The 20,350-nt window shown below is 31.0% G+C and overlaps 1 protein-coding gene and 1 pseudogene across 1 annotated transcript; one reads left to right on the forward strand and one right to left on the reverse strand.

Annotated features, from left to right (window-relative positions):
- Positions 1–624: 624 nt before the first annotated feature.
- On the reverse strand, positions 625–2,598 carry LOC107060488 (uncharacterized). The gene is made up of 2 exons (XM_015308456.1): positions 1,192–2,598; positions 625–1,119 (listed from the first exon to the last, which is right to left on the reverse strand). Exons 1-2 carry the CDS (start codon positions 2,596–2,598, stop codon positions 625–627), a joined length of 1,902 nt encoding a protein of 633 aa, XP_015163942.1.
- An 11,530-nt stretch (positions 2,599–14,128) lies between these two features.
- Positions 14,129–15,068, forward strand: LOC102582854 (transmembrane protein 45B-like; annotated as a pseudogene).
- The last annotated feature ends 5,282 nt before the right edge of the window (positions 15,069–20,350 follow it).

Consider the following 20,350-nt stretch of genomic DNA (forward strand, 5'->3'; position numbering starts at 1 on the left):
GCAAAACCAGTAGCATATCATCAGTTTGATACACAAGAACAAAAAAAACTCAATGCAGTTTGATATACAAGAACAAAAATAACTCAATAAATAAAAAAGAAGTAATTTCTTCAATCGTTCCTGCCATTTTGAGATGTCTGGAAAATGTAACTTTGATGGCCGACTTGAGATTTGCCTTTTCTAACCTGAAATAAGAAATGAAAATATTACATATTTGCATTTATATACTATATTAAAAAACTTAAATAATTGAAATTTAGATGAGAATATTTGAACACTCTTACAGGTAGCTTTTCCACATTATGATAACTTGATGCTCTCTCGATCATGATGGAGTCCAAACTACAAGGATGGTCCGATGGATGAATTTCAACGGCATCAGATGAAGGAGTGCAAGTTCTACTATTATGGCCAGGCCTACCACATTTCTTACAATAAACTGATTTTTGTTTCCTTTTTAACTTCATCCTGCTAGCTCCCGGCTCATCATCTTCTTTCTTTCTTAGTTTTTGTTTCTTCCCTTTCTTTGTCTTCTTCAAGTATAAAGGTGGTAATAGTGGAGGATTCTGTGAATTCGGCCATAAATCAGGACCATTCATAGGCAATATCGGAACTTCATAAATTTTATATAGCATGTTTACAAGGAACTCCTGATAATTCCCATTGCCTACAACTACAGGTTCTGTTATATAAGTCAACAGCCCAATTATCACCTTCGACCGGCCCAATTACCTCATAGTTCCACATGTTCGACCTTTGGGGAATATAATTAGCAGCTTTCTTCATAGTTTTGGCCAACTTCTTCTTAATAGTAGGACAAATATCATTCAAGTTCCATTTTTCAGCTTTCTCCCTATTAGAATTAATTCTTGTCATGAGTAAGTGCCTAATGGTCTCCAGAAGTTTAACAATTGGTTTATCTCTTGCATCAAGAATAAACTTATTAAAAACCTCACATTGGTTGTTCAAAAGAATGTCACATTTAGGAAGAGGCGAGAAATGTGATCTTGACCATTCACTAGGCACTTTAGCAGAAAGCCATGCATAAGCATCTTTATCTAATTCAAACAAATCAGTCATACAAACATCAAACCTGTCAATAGTTGTTGCTGAAGCAGCCTTTCAAAGAGCATTTTTTAAAGCCATTCCAGAATATCCAGCTCTCTTGAAATTGCTATGCAAATGTCGCACACAAAATCTATGAGAAACACCAGGCAACACTAAATCAAAAGCTTCAATGAGCCCTTTTTGCTTATCTGACATAAAAGTCCACAGGTATTGCTCTTCAATTTCAAGGTCGTTCATTAAATATGTTAAAAACCAACACCATGTTTCCTTATTTTCCTTCTCAACTATTGCATAAGCTATTGGAAAGATGTTGTTATTTCCATCCAAAGTAACCGCTGATAATAACTGTGCCCCATACATGGTGGCCTTCAGCCAACACCCATCGACCCCAACAATCTTCCTACAACCAGCCTTGAATCCTACTTTACATGCTGCAAAACAAATATAAAACCTTTGAAATCTCATCAACTTGTTAGGTATCTCATTTGGAGTTACTTTCAGGAAAACGGAAGTCCCAAGATTGGTTCGAACAATTTCATTGCAATAATTCCATAATATACTAAACTGAACATTTATATCTCCATCGATCATTACAATAGCCTTTTCCTTTGCCCTTCTTGCTTGATGCATACTTACATGTAGCCGTAATTCCCTACTTAATGTATCTCTAAATTCTAATGTTTTCCAATTCTTATTTGATCTAACTCTATCAACATACCTCCTTGCAATCCAACTGGAATTGATATTTTTGTTGTTATAATTCCACCCAAAATAAGTATACTTGGGGACAAACGTCTTTATTTGAAAAGATGTGTCCCTTTGCATCGATGAACCCAATATCCTCCAGTTACATCCATTTTTCCTACATTTGGCCCTTGCTCTTCTTCTGTCATCTTTGATCCACTCAATTGACTTTCCTATTTTGGCTTGATTTGCAATCACAGCTTCTTTGAATTCTTTCTTGTTACCGAATATCATTCCCAACTCCAATTTGGGATTAAGGGCATTCGTTTTTGGATTGTGCTTCGGAAAGTTAGAATCTTCATTTTCAAAATTGCAATCACTATTTAAACTCCCTGTATCATCAGAATCTACACAATCTGAATCACCTTCCACATTCCGCATCTTTTCATTTACATAATCTTGATTTTCATCATTTTTCTCATGTCGCTGATTTATATTGATCCCAAAAGATTCAGCAGAAGGATCAATATATTTAGAAAATAATATATCATCTTCCTCTAATGAATAATCAAAATCTTCAAAATCATCATCATGAGAATCATCACTATTTGCTTCTGTATCACTTGTTGGCAAAGAATCCATTCCCGTCTTCTCGCAATGTTGATGATCATCATGATAGAAATTCAAATGTTCAAAATATATCTCAATCACTCTATCCTTTGGAATGCAAGTAGCAAATTTAGCTACTTCAATGTTGCTACCAACTAACCGAACCTTATAAAGGGTTAAACCATACTTGTGCCAGAACACCACAGACTCCTTGTCATAACCACATTGTTCGGCCATATTTTTAAAATCTGATAAGCTTATCATTGTTCTGTTTACATAGTAAAAAAATATAACTTTTCCACCTATGTAGCCTCTTGTCGGACCATGCACAAATGATTCGCCATGATGTACTTTAATTGTGAAAAGGGATGCCTCAGAAATAGGATCTACACAAATATAGAACTTCTTCTTATATATAAAAAATATGAAATATATAAAGCCAAGAATGAAGTACAAGTTCAATAAAACTAATATCATAACATGTATAAGTTACTGAAAAATCTGTTATATATGATATTAACAAATGCTTAAAGGTTTTGAATATCAACAATACCATAGTTGGGTGTGACAGATCTGTCAGTTAAACTTCGAGCCAACATTCTTCGTATTGTTTCTTGTTTTTCAATCTACAAAATCTAATGTTATTGAGAATGAAAACGATGTTTAGTTTGAGAAATAACAAATATACTACAGTAATGGTAAAACCAAAACCTCTTCAATGACTATTTCGTTTACCTTGTTTGTGAGGCAAGGAAAGAGGAGATAGAAAATAACTCCAGCTTCAGTTCTTCTGTTGAAAAATAACTTGTCTGGTTGCTTAAGTTCAGAAGAAGATGAAGTTTTGTTTTTGGAAGCTGATCGGGCAAGATTTGGGAGGAAATCAATAGTATAGTATATGGGGATTTGGGGGAAGTCATGTGCTTGGCACATGTTTTTCTTTCTGTTAGTTTTTAACAGTAGTTAACATAAAGGATGCTTATGTAAGTTTTGGGATACTAGAAGGATGTTTTTTGGTCACAATTATACCATGAGGATGTCCTCTAAGTTTGGGTTATACTTGAGGGATGAATTTAGCCAAAAACTCAGCTAGTTACGCCTCTTGAGTTTGGGGTGTGACAATGGAGTTCCCGAGTAATTACTTATAGAGGCGGGCATAGCAGACTAAATTGGCCTGGCTACAAGTGTTGGTCTCCCTGACCCCTTGGAATAAGAACCTTGAAAGTTACCTGAGTTCTTGGCCCTTTTAGCCAATGCCTTAGCCTGACCGTCTCACCTCATCCCCTCCACTTTCTTCAAAAAGTATGTTACCTCATTAAAACTCATCCTGCATATGAACAGATAATACCTACAACTCAGAATTTAGTCCCCTAATAAATAAACGGATCCTCTCCTCCTCAGTAGTCACCAATTGAGTAGCATATCTAGACAAGGCATGAAACTTGGCCTCATAAGCAGCCACAGACATACCACCTTGCTCCAAAGCCATGAACTCATCCTTCTTGTGATCTCTCAAAGTCTGAGGCACATATTTCTCTAAAAACAGAGCATGAAATTAGGTCCAAATAAGTGGGAGTAAAACTGAAGATCTGCATTCCACATAAGATCTCCACCCCTGCTTAGCCTCACCTTGAAGCTGAAAGGTCACAAACTCAACCCCATGTTGATGGACAATTCCTAACTTATGAAACCACTCATAGCAATCTAGGATGAACTCATATGCATCCTCACTCTCAGATTCATGGAACAAAGACGGTTTCAACTTCAAGAGCTTAGTCAATATCTCATGCTCATAACCAGTCATAAAAGGACCCAAAATGGGATGGAAGAAAGCATCATTACCTCCAGTTCCACCCACCTTGGGCGCAGTGATAGAAATATGGGGATTGGCAGGAGCTTGAGTTGCTTGAACAGAAGGGAGCACTCCAGGACCAACCAATCCTTTCAAGAATGACATGATCTGTTGAGCTAACACTGAGTCTATGAGATGAATACTTTTAGTCTCAGCCTACACCTCTTCCTCTTGTCCAACATTCTCCTCATCCTTAACTTCTACATTCTCCTCTACCTCATCATGGTGCGTAGGAGGGGTCTCATTTCTGGGAGCATCTCCAATTGGTGCTCCCTCCTTATTAGGTGCTTCCCTTCATCGGCCTCTACCCCTAGCTCTTTCTATATCCCTGTCTTGACTGCGACTTCTCACTGCAGATTCCTCAGCTGGAGCATTGACGGGAGCTACGGGCCTGACGTCGTTGAATATAGTATTAACCATCTGCGGACAGAAGAGTGAAGGAGGTTAGATACCAATTTGAATCGCAGATACCAATTGGAATCAAGTTATAGCACGAAAGGAGACAAGAGAAGACATAGACATTTCCTAAAGTCCTATAGCCTCTCGAAGAAAAGTACCGACGTCTCTGTACCGTTTCGCAAGACTCTACTAGACTCGTTTTGGTACATCGAGATCAACGAACCTAGGCTATGATACCAAATTTGTCACGACCTAGACCATCATGATTGACACCCACACTAACCCTTCGGTGGGAGAACCATTCATACTAATTAGCTAACCAACTTAATAAAAAATACTAAAGCATTTAAGGTTACAGAAGCAAGTTAGATGCTAAGTAAAGAAATAGAGAGTTCCCATAAACTCCAAATCAATAGTCTAACAACTAAACAAATGCAGAAGTAAAACCTAGAACCTAAAAGTCAACGTACCAAAACTCTAACAAGATCCATAAATCTAAATAAGAAGGGTCGTAACCCCAAACTAATGTACTAACAATTAAGTAGAAAGTCTAAGTCTGAAATGTGGATATAGACAAAAAGAGAACTCATGGCAGCCCGGAAGAACTGGCTCACTCTTGAATTCGAACGACGATCACTGATTTTCTAAGTGAGGTCTACCAATAGCCGCCTGAAGATGACATGTACTCAATATTTAAGCCATTACAACATAATAATAACATGCATACACCGAACATATACAATATCATCAATATTTACGAACAAACGAACAGTTTCACTATTCTCAAATATCACAATTATATCTAGTCATTGGTGCTCTCATGGAACCCAAACCCAAACTGTTAGCATATCAGAACGTAGTACCCGATCCAATGATTGCGCCGGAACGTGGCAATCGATTTCATAATTATATCAGAACATGGAAATCGATCCAAGTTAGTGTGTCGAAACTCAACACCGATCCATTCAATAAGCCACAATCACAATCACAAGTATATTCTCATAATCATACAAGCAAGTCATGATTTCATGGCAACAATTATTCAATCATCCTCATTTACAAATAATGTGATCAATATATAATGCAGCATTCACATACATACATGTATCATAATGAAGCAAGAACAAACCTACATTACACAATCATAGAATCATAACCATCACCTACCTCAAAACAAGCTTGAATCCCCTAAGAAACTTGATTCTTCCCTTTTCGAATTCATTCCGCTTGTTCTTGGTCTACAAACAATTAATATAACACGAGAATCAATAAACAATAACTAATTATCCGAATTACCAACAATCTTATCAACCCTAGACATACCCATGATGATCCTCATACCCAGATTAGGGCTTTTTCCACCATAATTTCCAGATCGAAACCCTTCCCCATCGATAATTACCCATTAGATTACGTTTTACGGATCGAAAAATGGATTCGAGGAGTGAAAATCTTATCTTTAGCCTCAAGAATGGTGAAATCTGTCAAGAAAAGCCCTGGGTTTGTTCCTTAGCTCTCAAGTTTGAAAATTGCAGAATAAAATATTTTTGGGGTTTATTTCCTACTTTAAGTCGCATTTGTCCCGCCACATCGCCCTCACTCACTACAGCGGCCCTGCCCTGGCGGCAGAAAATACCGCTATAGCGGCTTGCACGTAACTGTGAGCAAAATTAATAATTCCAAGATCCTATTTCACAACATACCTTCAACCAACGACACTCAGAAACTACCCGTTCACGCTAAGATCAATTTTGGGAGTTCTACTCGCCCAAATTCAATTTTGTAAAGTCATACGGGTTCCTTAACGTCTTATCTATCTACTAATGTGATCAAATTCATATTTAGATCCTCCAATTGCTACCATATTTCCCTAGACCTCACAAACTCCGATTTTGTCCAAATCTGGACTAGGTTGGGAAATTCCAAGTTACTACGAAAAAGTTTTCCGACCCAAATTTTTTCCTTGTTGGCTTTTCTATAATGACGGGAACATGTCATTACATATAACATATATCATTTGAAATGGTGGTTCCCCCATTACATACAACATACCCTATAACATATAATTGACGTGCACATAGTCACACCTACAATTGATATGTAATTAAATACTATATTAGTAGGTTATATTAGGATTAGATATTGCAGAAAACATCCTTCAAGTATTTAAAAGTGAATAATTTTCATCCTTCTACTTGAATTTATCAGAAAATTAACAGATCCCATAAAAATCAAGTCATCCCTTCGTAATTATTATTCTTAGATATGCCAAAAATACTATCGTGAACTTGGAAATTGAGTATAACATTATGCAAAATCTTTTAATTTGACAATTTTCCATTTATTTTTTCATGTAATTTGATATTAAAAATATTATTTGTTGAAATATGTTTCTTCTTGGTTGAATATGCTAGAAGTGACGTTTGTTGGAGACTTTCTCTTTTAATAATGTAGAATGAAACTCAAATGCGAGACATAATCAATATTTTGATCACTTCTATGTCAGATTGGTCCAAAAATTTATTGATCTAAATACTATGTGGCTATGAAAAAGGTAAAGTTAATTAAGCTCCAGCTTCTTTCCGTTACTAAATGAGAAAAAAGAGCTGATCATGTATCCTCATGTTAGGTCATGAAGGGTGATTAGGGCGTCATGCGGAAGCTTACAATTGCAAATAATATGGTTGATAAATTAGACGACACATAAAACTATACTAAAAGACATAATATTATTATATGATAGGAGCAATTGACCTACATAATTAAAAAACTAATAAAAACTGTAGAGAGAAAATCTTCTCATAAACAAAACTCTCTAAATGTCTACATTGTGGATACTATTGTGTTATGTTATGAGAATAGGGATCTTCAATTTATAGATCTCCAACTTTTTCCTCTAAGGAAAGAATAAACCAAATATAGAAGAATATTATATTTTCCTTTCCGGAAAAGTAAAAACATTTATGGTAATGTTTTGTCTTTTCTTTTAGGAAAATATAAACTTCAAATAAGGTAAGAAAATCAAGGGAAAACCCTAACAAATCTCCCCTTTTGACTGGATTTTCCTGACAAAATTTGATTCGTCTTCTTCAGAATATGCATGATATCTTCGTTCTTCACATAGTCTTCATCACTGCTTCTTGCCATAGTTAAAAAATAAAGTTTAAAATATATGGGTTAAAAATAGTTTTAAAATATTTTATTTTTATTTTCAAAGATGCAGAAACAAGAATGTTGAAAATATGGTTTTAATCTTTTCTCCACATGTAGCTGGACAAAAATCTTCTTTATCATCAAATTAGTTACAAATTGATTTGAAACCACTTGAGCTTGTCTTCAACCTCATTCAAGCATTAGATCATTGAACCATCGGATCTTTGAACCATAGGCTCTGATACCACTTGTTGGGTTATGAAGGGTGATTAGGGCGTTATGCGGAAGCTTACAATTGCAAATAATATGATTGATAAATTAGACGACACATAAAACTATACTAAAAGACATAATATTATTATATGATAGGACCAATTGACCTACATAATTAGAAAACAAATTAAAACTGTAGAGAGAAAATCTCTCCATAAACAAAACTCTCTAAATGTCTACATTGTGAATACTACTATTGTGTTATGCTATGAGAATAGAGATCTTCAATTTATAAATCTCCAAATTTTTCCTCTAAGGAAAGAATAAACCAATTATGGAAGAATATTATATTTTCCTTTCCGGAAAAATAAAAACATTTATGGTAATGTTTTGTCTTTTCATTTAGGAAAATATAAACTTCAAATAAGGTAAGAAAATCAAGGCAAAACCCTAACACCTCACACCTTCCAAACATTTTTTGTTTTAGTAAGCAATAGTGTCTAGGATTTTTGATATTTTTTTTCAGGAACTTCTTATAGAAGGTAGTGAAATTATATAGGAAAATTTTTGTTGATAGTCACGTGAACTGCTCATGTTTTTGTAGGATCCCTTAGTTTTTTGACAATATCTAAGAGAAGGATGAATTGTTCATTTTTAAATACTTGAAAGATGTTATCTGCTAAGAATGATACTTGAAGGATGTTATCTGCTAAGAATGATACTTTAAGGATGTAGTTTAAGTTAGGGGTATAGTTTAAGGATGTTTTTGGCAAAAAAATCTATTGCAGACACACAAATACAATGCATTTTGCTACGTTTTGAAAGAATTTTTTTTTGTTATTTATTACAAAAAGGATGCTAATACACTACTTATAAAGTTTTCCCTAAAATATTTAATTATAAAAAAGAAAAAAAATACATTTGCGTGGATATGATTATAAAACGACAACATTCAATTAATTGAAATTTGATTGGAATATTATGCAAATTTTTTTCTTTCCACTTATTCTTTCAGTATAATTAATCAGTTTTGTTTTAGGATTACAGCTAATGAATTATTATTTACTCTATTTTTGTTTGTTTAACAATGGTAAATGACTTCATTAGTTGCCACTTACTAGGTGCTCACCACACACAAATTAGACTAAACAACCAGCCGACCGCCACACCAAATTGTTTGTTTACTAATTAATATATGATAAGTATATTTTAATTAGTATATATTCTTTTCGTTTTAATTTATATTGCACTGTTTAATTAGGTGCGTTGTTTAAAGAAAAAAATAAAAACTTATGGTAAAAATAAATATTTTATTGATTTAGTTATTGATTTACTGTATTGAAAACCAAAAATCGATAAATTAAATCGATAATGCACAAAATCGAACTGAACCAATCGATGCACGTAGCAATAGCAATAACAACAATACAATTGCCTACGTTTCTATTTTATGTGACATATTCGAGAGTTAAAATTAATTAAATGTGGATATCAATTCGAATATAAATATTTAAATTATTTGAAATGATATATATAGATATCAGAAAGTAGGTAAAGATCAGAGTTGTCACATTTTTGTAGTTAAAAATTTTCTTTTTAAAAATAAATAAATAAAAAATTATGAAAACATGGTAAAATAAAATAAATTAATCTAATTGTGCCAAGTGAATTAGAGGGAATAAAGCTTCTTAAATCTTGGATTTAATTAATTTGTATACATTAACCAAATCTTTTACGCTATCAAGTTAACTTCACTTATATCAATCCTAAAATATATGGGAAGAGGAATATATTTTAAAAATTAAGGAGTCATAAAATATACAGTAAGATATTAAAAGAATTAATAATTAAGAAATTCTAAAATATATGGAAAAAATAAAATAATTTTTTTTATAAGATACATACAAAAGATTGAAAGCAACGTAAAACTACATAAGAAAAAATTAGGAATTTTGCCATCATAACTTAGACCAAAAATTTGGCATAAAACCCCTAAATTTATGTTTTGGTATCTAATAGCTCAAATACATTTTTTTAATAGAAATTTTATGATTCCCAAAATAAGTTTATATATTATTTTTTTTAAAAAAAGGTTCACAGTTTTCAAATAACTTTTTAACCATCATATATGACATCTTTATCATTTATATAGATAAAATATTTATCTTAGCATTAATTCCTATTTTTAAAATTATTTGGTTATTATATATAGTTTATTGGTTGAATCAGACACATACAAAGCACGTATACTAAATTAGTAATTTAAAAATTCTCTACACTATATAGCTATGGCTATATATATATATATAACTTGTTCTTGAATCATTCCCCTATTTTTATTTTAAAATATATTTCACAGGAAAAATCAAATTCTGACCAACAAAATAAAAGATATAGCTAACCAACTGATTAAGTTACTAAAACCCTCGTAATTTTTTTGTTTACTAACCCCACTATGCTAAAAGCAACCATATTTCTTCATATATAATAAAGAGTAGAACTAGCTTTTAAGTCCCACATATTCCCATTCTAAAATCCATTTTTTTTCTAACAATAAATGCAATCTTCATCTTCCTTGTCTTCCCACATAAGAAAACCATCATCAAATATTGTTGTTCCAATTCATGATAAATATAATAATAATAATATTTCCCTTCTTGATAAGTATGAGATTGAAAGAATCTTAAAGGAGTTAAATCACTACATAGAAACTAGTAGTGCAAGTCAAAAAATTGGTCATGATGTGCAAATTATGAGGATCAATAAATCAAAAGGGTGGCTATGGTTTAAATATGGCATGATGATGTGTAAATCAAGGCATGATATTGTGGAGGGGAGTAGTAGATTTTCCGGCAATCCAGTACGGTCTCCGGAGAAACATGCTCCGGCAGGCAATGGCGGTGACAATCGATTTTCATACGTTGGTTAAAGTCATGACACATATAGCTTTTATTGTTGAGTTAGACCCAAAACTATTTCATGTCAACTAGCCAGTCAATAGTGCTTGTAGTTCGGATTATGTGTAAGAAAAAAAAATGTATATGTAATATAAGAAACATTTAATTTTTGTGTTGGTATATGACTATATATGAAGTTTAAGAAGAATAATAAAGACTTCTGAAATTTATGTTTTCAAATATGTTATAGAATTATAATTATTTTTGTGATGATAAAAACTTGTCATTAAGATTAAAATGAAAAGGTTCAAATTATTTAAAAGTAAGACTATTTTTTGAAATAGACTAATACATATGATAGAATGTCACATAAGGTAGATTGAGTTGGTTCGTGCGGAAGGACGGAACCAAGTAGCGCTAAGGGGTTTATTCGAACCGTTTTTAATGGAAATTACATTGTTATATATGATTAAAATTATTTTTTATGTGTATCTAATAGATGTTGAATCTCCTTTAACTTCCTCATGTATTTATTTCTTCATATTTTAAACTTACTTAATAAAAATTCTTGCTCAACCACTCTTTTTCATGTATTTTGCAATACTTGGAAGGAGTTTCAACTCTTGCGAGATTGGTAAGAATTGCTTGTGTAGTTTCAATTATGCGTTCATTAATTTTTCTATATATGTTGTTCAATTGTTTATAAGTCTTACCAATTAATTGACAGAATCTACATGAATTTTTATTCAATTCTCACGTCTAATTAATTATTTTCTTGTTCAACCATGTTATCTATAGAGACGACATGGGATGTTTATATAATTCTACATTTTAGTAATATAGTAATACTCATTCGTATGTGATAAAAATTAAAAGCTATACTATTTTTTTTTTAATTCTTCTTCTGTACAGATCATGAGTTTGCCAAAATTTCAAAAGAAAAAATAATGACAATTAAGAAATTATTTGTGCCATTAAAAATTACTTCTCATGAAAAAATATATTTCGAAAACCAAATAAATTTGGTTAATTAAGAAGATATCTATGAATTGATTTTGGTTAGATAAGAAAGAGGACTTAAATTTCCCTCACTATGTTTTACCATAATTATAATTATATCAAAAAAATATTTTATTAATTACTTAATTAATTATCAAGTTTATCTTAAAAATTACTTGATAGTGTAGAAAATCTTATACAGCGATAGTGCACAAAACTTAAACTCAAATATATATACTAGATATATATATTGTTATGTTAAATGTTATGACATATTTGAATGGATAGGTTTTAAAAGTTTTTTCCTTAAATTTCGTGCAAATATTTTTTACCTAGGTCACGAAGCACCAGGGTCTGTTTTTTGTTAATTATTCAAAAAATATTTTTTAAAAGAGTAGTTGAAAAGGCAGTTCTTGTGTTTTGAATTGATTATAAAACTATTTTCACAAGATATTATTCCCTAAAAGTTATTCCTTTGTTTCACTTTATTTCATACCATTTCATTTTAAATGTGTTAGAAAAAGAATTATATTTAATTGATGAATGTTTTTAGGTTCATATGAATGTTAAAGAAGATCTTTATTAGAAGCGAAATGGTTTATTAAAAACAGTCTCTATTTTTGCGGTAGAAGTGAGATTTATAAATATTCTATCCTATTTAGATTCTACTTTGTGAGGATATATACACTAGGTACGTATGTTATTATGTTAAATGTTAGAGCAAAATGTTAAAACACACTTAAACTATCTCTTTTTTTTTTAATTTCATATCAAAATTATTAGAATCATATTTAAATTATCACTCATTAGTTTGAAAACACACATCAACTTATATAAATTGAGGTATATACTACATTCTCTTTTATTAAAAAATTTCGCCACATGATATTTCACATACACAAAAATTGGCAAACATTTAGCAAAGAATATATAACTTCATTTTCAAATAATTAATAGCATATCACATGCTTACCATTTAAACTCTTTTAATTTTTGAATTGTTCAATTTTGAAATTTTTTATTTTTGTTATATTCGGTTTCTTATAGTCATTTATGTGTGTGTATATATATATATATATATATATATATCTAATTCAAAACGAAAAGAAAAGAAAATTCTTTTGGAGGGTCAGGTATGAATTTTTCTTTTTAAAAAAATCTCAATTTCAGATTCTACTTATACAAGTGAAGCTTTTATCAAATTTTAATTATGTATTGAAATAATTTCATTAACAATTAAATTGTGCAACTTAAATTTTTCTTCAACTGCTTAATTTTGATCTACCCATAAAAAGATTGAGAATTTAAATGCACCATCATTATTCATTATTGTAGAGGCCATCACTATTCATTAAAGTACCACCCACCATAACATTATCCTGACATCTCAACGATTTTTTTTCCTTCACTTTTCTTTTTTATTAATTATTTGAATGTGTAAATTCCATTATTGTATTATGGACTTATGGTATTATTTGTTTGTTGGAAAAAAAAGTCATTCAATATTTAAAATATAATAGGATGATATATCATATAATGTGATATGCATGCTGATGATATAAGTAATATGATATGATTATTATTTATTTATTTTTGCAATCAAATTTTTGGTCCATAAAGTCGGACTTTATTAGTTATTTAATAATTAATTAATTAGATATTTTACAATATTTTAATTTAGTGTAAACCTACTAAAATAGTAATTCAACTTTTCAAATTGCAACTTTCCACGAGTTTTATAACCAACCATATAATGCAATATGAAATCGAAATATTTAAAAAAAATTCTTAAATTTCGTGCAAACCAAATTACTCAAAATAAATTACTTCCTATGTTTTAATTTATGTGACACTTTTCATTTTTCGAGAGTCGAACAATTTAAGTTTGACCGAGAATTTGCATATGGAATCTTCAACTTTTTTAAATGAAATTTATATATTTATAAACTACATAAAAAGTATTATAAGTCTCAATAATTGACAATTCAAAATACTTAAAAATATATGAAAAATTTACAGTCAAAGATAGACTTGTTTGAATCTCGAAATTCGAAAAGTGTCACATAAATTGGGAGGGAGTAAAATAGATAGAATATGTACAATGCTAACTTAGGAAGTTATCAAATAATTAATTCAAATCCTAATACATTATGAAGGTAAATATATAAATACATAGTGCCTTAGGTATCTCTATATATAACCCTCTTGATTTTCCATCATTTCATATTCTCATTACACTAAAAAAAAATAAAAAAAAATGGGCACATTAATAGGTCATGTAGCACCAGGATTTGGTTTCTTTGTTATTGGTATTTGGCATTTGCTTAACCACATAAAATTACATTGTCTCCACCCAAAATCCTACACTTCTTTGTTATGGTTCCCATCTCCAAGAATAAGATATTTAGAGCTTTTTGTGATTATGTTTAGCACCATAGTCTCTATATTAATGGAACTCTTTATTGGTCCATCAAAACATCAACCTCTTGACATTGATGGAACTATACCTTCATATCATCTCCATAACTTTGAACATGCAACTATTTCCCTTAACTTCTTTGTCTATGCAATCTTTTCGATTATATTCGATAAAACCATGGTTCCTTCAACCCTAGTTCAAAATGGACTTACATTATTACTTGCAAGTCTTGCTTTTGGTCAAGAACTCCTTCTATTCCATCTTCATTCTACTGACCATAAAGGTGTTGAAGTACAATACCATTGGCTTCTCCAAATTGTTATTTTTTCGTCTTTTGCCACGACTCTTTTAGGTATTCCTTTTCCTAAAAGTTTCTTGAATAGTTTTGTGAGATCTTATACCATTATGTTTAAAGGAATTTGGTTTATGGTCATGGGTATCATGCTTTGGACTCCACATTTTGTCCCAAAAGATTGCGTTTTGACATGGGAAGAAGGGCGTCAAGTGGTTAGATGTCACAACAAGGAAGCACTTGAAAGAGCAAAGGCATTAGCAAATATTCAATTTAGTTGATATTTGGTTGGGACTACTGTTTTTACTCTCTCTCTTTATTTGGTTCTTGTCAAGTTTTTTAAAGAAAATGTTGAGTACTTCTCTTTAATAACCAAATTTGAGGATGAGGATTTGGAGGATGTTGAAGTTCAGAAAAAAAGACTTGTCACCAATGGTTAGCAAAAGACTAGGTTTCTTGAAATGGAAAAAGGGTGAATAATTTGAAATATTGGTATGTCTTGTTTCTTGTGTACATGTGTGGGGGAGATGGGGAGTTAGAAAAATAAAGCTATATATATATATTCTGGTTTGGCGTGTTGTATTCACTCATGTAATTAGATGGGATTGATCCCTTCAATATTTATGTGGTTTGTTCTTTTATATGTTTAGAGGACTTATGATACTCAAAAACACAATAAACAACAGATGTTAAGAACTACAAGGGTATGAATAGTACTACGACAGACACTAACAATTTTAAGCCTTCGCAAGGCAAGACAACCCTCCACCCTTGCTTTCCCACTATCCTCAGTGGCGGATCCAGGATTTTCGTTCAGGAGGTTCGAAAAATAAAAGTATAAACGTGTATATATAAGCCAACAAAACAAAATTTCAAGAAAGTAGTAGTATTTAGTTTTAGTGGCGGATCCTTGAATTTTTTTGGGTTTAAAACCACACTTTTATCATGTTTTATAAAATAAAAAACTAAAAAAAACGTGAAAACGGAACTGAAACCTTAAAAAAAAAATATGAAACTGAAAAAGAAAAAAATAAAACGCTAATGCAGGGATTCAAACCCTCGACATGAGGCTTAATTTTCAGGGAACCTGCCGCTGGGCTATCTCTTTCTCCTTGTCATTGAGGGGGTTCAAAATATATATATTCACATAAATACAGAAAATTACCTTATATATACGTGGGTCCGCCCCTGACTATCCTAATACTCGACCTCCACTGCTTCCTATCTAGAGTCATGTTTCCGGAAACATGAAGATGCGACATGTCTTATCTAATCACCTCTCCCCAATACTTCGTCGATCTACCTCGACCGCTCTATTTATCCCATACAATCAACCTCTCACACCTTCTCATTGGGGTGTCAACGCACCTCCTCCGCACATGCCTAAATCATCTCAATCTCACTTCCCTTGTCTTGCCCGCTACAGAGGCCACTCTCACCATCTCCTGATAACCCCATTCCTAATTTTATCGCTCAAAGTACGCCCACACATCCATCTCAACATATGTACCTCCGCAACATGCATTTTTTGAACATATGATTTCTTGACTGGCCAACACTCCACCCCATATAATAAGAGTAGTTCTAACCACCACTCTATAAAATAATATAATATGATATTTTAAGAAAAGAACAAAATATGAATATAACACAATTCACGTATACTATTGTATTGCACTTTTTCTCAACAACTAAATTTTTTTTGTTATGAAACCATATATATAATAATTACATAAAGTAGAGAGAAGATAGTAGACTTCTTATTTCTCCTGGAGGATTAGAGATTGAGGGATTCTTTACCATGAGGAAACCCCTTTAATTATAGGAAAAAACTAAATTGACCACAAAGTTAGGTTCCTAACTTTTTTCCAAAGAACCTACATGATGTACATTCACTATAATATAAATATGTTTATAACACTCCCCCTTGAATGCCTATTTGATTTATACATTATGTGCCTCGTTAAAAACTTACCAACAAAAACTCAATGGAAAAAATTCTAGTGAAGGAAAAAGAGTAATGTTAAAAACTAGGGGTATTGTCGTAATATCACATCTAACATACTCATTCGTTTATCTTGTGCATCTTTTTTGTTGTTTTTATATTAGTATAATTACTATAGAAAATCTTGAATGTAAATAATATTTCTCATTTTCTTTTTAATATTTATGTTGGACTCCATTTCTCTCTCTTGTATTTCGAGATGGGTCATGGAGGTGCAAACCTCATTTTCCCTCGAGTAAAGTTGAAATGGAAGCTAATATACAGGTTTCAGGAGGTGTTGATACATGCTGATATACAACTGATATACATGTGTAAAAGGGGTTGGTAACAAGAGCCCACAGTAGTGAATTTGGCCCAAGAAGGAGCCCAAATTCATCATCTCTTTGCTTTTTTAATTATTTTGATTGTAAATGTTTGATTAATATTAGTTAACTCTTAACCTATTTAATTAGTTTAATCAAACTTTCCAAAAGATGAGCTTTTTTTTTATTGGCTTAATTTAAAAAATTCCATTTTCATCAAGTCGTGTGTTTTTTTATTTACTTAATTAAATATGTTGACCGAATTTTACTTATCTTTAATTGTTTAATATTTTTCTAGTTAGAACTCTTTTCTTAAAAAATGAATGATCTATTTTTTTCTTTTACTCAACCATATTTTACTCTCTTTTTTTAAATACTACAATTGTTTCAGGTTAACATTTTCCTCAAATGACCTTTAAAAATGCTTTTTTTACTTAATTTTTTTTTAAAAAAGTTAGCAAATATTTTAGTTAAATCATCAGATAATTGTATGTTAGCGGCTACTCTAACTCTTTTAAGTGCTACCCTCTTAAAGTAGAACTAAAAACCTCTTATTCATTTTCTCTAGATTTTTAAAGATTTATCTATTTAGACCTTCTTAAATTAAGTTTTTCATAATTTCTTAAAAATTAAGAGACGACTCTTTTTTTAAGTATTTCTTTTTTAAAAATTTGTATACTTAACATTTCAAAAATATTTTTTCTAAAAGAAATAAAATCACAACATAACAATAATCAAATTCATTTGCATATCTAATTTAGACTAAATAAAAGAGAACTAAATAGAAAGAATTACCGACCTTTTTTTTTCCTGGGAGCTAAGTGCTTGCGTGTCTAATTTAGACTAGAAAAAATCATTCGTATCTGAATGATTATGATGTTTATAGCTTTTCGAGACTAATCACTTTTTAATTCAATTTAATTAGTAATTAAGTACATTTAAAGTCAACAAATTAGTGCCTTCTCATAAAGTTTTATAGAATTACAAGTTGATTCTTGCACGTGCTCCACCTCATCTCACCTAATGATGTTGCTCTATTTCTTCTAATTTTGAATTATAGAGGTGTTAAAAGTAGATTAGGATTTAAACCAATTAAAATTTTACTAGTGTCGGATATCGACGTACACATTAAGTAACAAAATATCAACTTATCATAGTTAAGCGATTTAATGATGTGAGAACATATAAAATAAGTAAGCATAGTAATAAGAAAAAAAATTATATGTAAGAAATAATTTCTTTATGATAGGTGGTAAATTTAAAATATTTCCTTAACTATAAAGATAGTTTTGGTCCTTCAAAGTTTATTAAAATTGAGTGTTTTGTCTCCCTTAATATTTATCAATTTTTGCCTGTTTGCCTATTAGATTTAACAAAAACTCATATTTACTTGTTGAGTTTCTTATCAATTTTTTCTTTTTAGACTCACGCTAAATTCAACCGGCAATTTTAGTTAAATATTTAGCGAAAACTAAAAATATTTATTTTTGACAAATTCAAAAGATCAAAATTTCTCAAAAATATATTTGAAAAATTATTTTAAATTTATCCTCCAATATATATAAAGAACCATTTTTTTATTGTTGTCGGATCGCTTTTTCTTTAGCAATTTAAGGCAGAACCTGGTACAACCACTTAAAGACTTCCTATTCTTTCGATGTAGGCCTCTCGAGCCTTATTCCTTTTTTATCGCACTCAAAGTTATTACAGAATAGGATTAGAATTTGCATCAATCAACTATAATATAACCAATTATGATGCCGATCCTAAATCCCGCAAAAAAGAACTCACTCCGGAGGGAGTGAGAGGTATTCAAAAAGGGGAGTTGCAGGTTCTTTCTTTCCTTGTAGGAAAGGTCTTGGCTTGGTATGACATTAGAGAAAGTTTGTTATGGTTATGCAGGAGCTTCAGGCGAAGTTTTTATGAATAGTTTTAATCAAAATTTCATCAATTATAGCTAGTGATTATTCGGATCGGTGAGTAATCACCTTTGGTGAAGTAATTAACTCTTCAGATGTTCTCTTCGTCCATGTCGAATACCCCGGCTGATTCCACCAGATAAGGCCAGGAGCTAGTTTAGAGAATCACGAGGTCTTACTTATTCGGAGGAGGAAGGGGGATTGATTCTGAAATGGAATGATTGATACACAAATTAATATCATGCATTTATTGAATTTCTGTATAAATATCTTATGCGACTAATTTTTTGCCGACTAGCTAGAATCTCTCTTTTTATACTTTACTTATATTTTCTTACTTTTAAACTAAAACAAAAAAAGTAGGATGGAGAAGAGTAAAGGTAGACCTATTAATTAGTCGTCGAATTTCAAATCGTGCATCATTATCTATCAGAAATTATTTGATTCATAAAAATATTTTTTTTAAAAATAGATCGGAAGTTAGGAAAGATAATCCGAGAATAAACGTCATAGTAGAAAAATTAAAAGTTAATGAGGTTCTTTTTATGGGTTCTAATTTTCCTAACCTTTTTTTTTCCTATTTGATATTTTGTATTTATATTAGGATTCAATTAAATTTAGATTTGCGTAAGAAAGTTTTACATCTGAAACTCAAATTTTGAGACTTTTAATTAAGAATAAAAAAATACATACTACTAAGGGATATGCATAAATGCCAAAAAATATGGACTTAACCAAATAAATTTGGTTCTTCCGTTCTATTTTTCTAAAATTTTGATATTCGATTCGCTTCTCAATTTTAGGATATCAATTCTTCAATTGAAATTTTCTAACATAAGTTCAAATAATTAAAATATTGTACACCCGACACTAATGAGTACTCGAATACTAGCTCGCTGTCTCACTCGATCAAAAGCCAAAATCAAACATCCATCACCATATGCCACTCTACTACAATTCTTATTAGTAATTCTCCTAACTCTTGCAATGAGAATTATGTTTATTGAAAAAGAAAAAGACAATAATTTATCCATTATTGATGGACTAGACATATGAAAATGATATATGCATTTAACGATGGAGAACAACTAATATGTCAAGTCATTACAAATGCTTTACTTAACACGTAATCAAATTACAATCGGATTAAAAACTCAAAAAAGGAAAAATTACTGAAATACACGTCTTATGTTTCCCTTATTTCTAATATTTCATTCTATTTCTAAAAACCTCTAAAATCCCTTATTTCTCTCCTAATTCTAAATTATTTTATAATGTATCCGAGCTAGTTTTTAATGTATCCGAGCTACATATTATGTATCCGGTTTATTTTATAATGTATCCGAGCTAGTTTTTAATGTATCCGAGCTACATATTATGTATCCGGTTTATTTTATAATGTATCCGAGCTAGTTTTTAATGTATCCGAGCTACATATTATGTATCCGGTTTATTTTATAATGTATCCGAGCTAGTTTTTAATGTATCCGAGCTACATATTATGTATCCGGTTTATTTTATAATGTATCCGAGCTAGTTTTT

The sequence above is a fragment of the Solanum tuberosum genome, unplaced genomic scaffold (assembly GCF_000226075.1).
Source record: "Solanum tuberosum cultivar DM 1-3 516 R44 unplaced genomic scaffold, SolTub_3.0 scf00086, whole genome shotgun sequence".
NCBI lineage: Eukaryota > Viridiplantae > Streptophyta > Magnoliopsida > Solanales > Solanaceae > Solanum > Solanum tuberosum.

What these genes read in the sequence shown, in the direction of transcription:
- LOC107060488 (XM_015308456.1), bottom strand. Translation starts at nt 2,598, where the DNA reads ATGGCCGAACAATGTGGTTATGACAAGGAGTCTGTGGTGTTCTGGCAC. An exon ending in GTGTTTCTCATAGATTTTGT is followed by an intron (nt 1,120 to 1,191) that starts GTGCGACATTTG and finishes GCTCTTTGAAAG; the next exon opens with GCTGCTTCAGCAACAACTAT.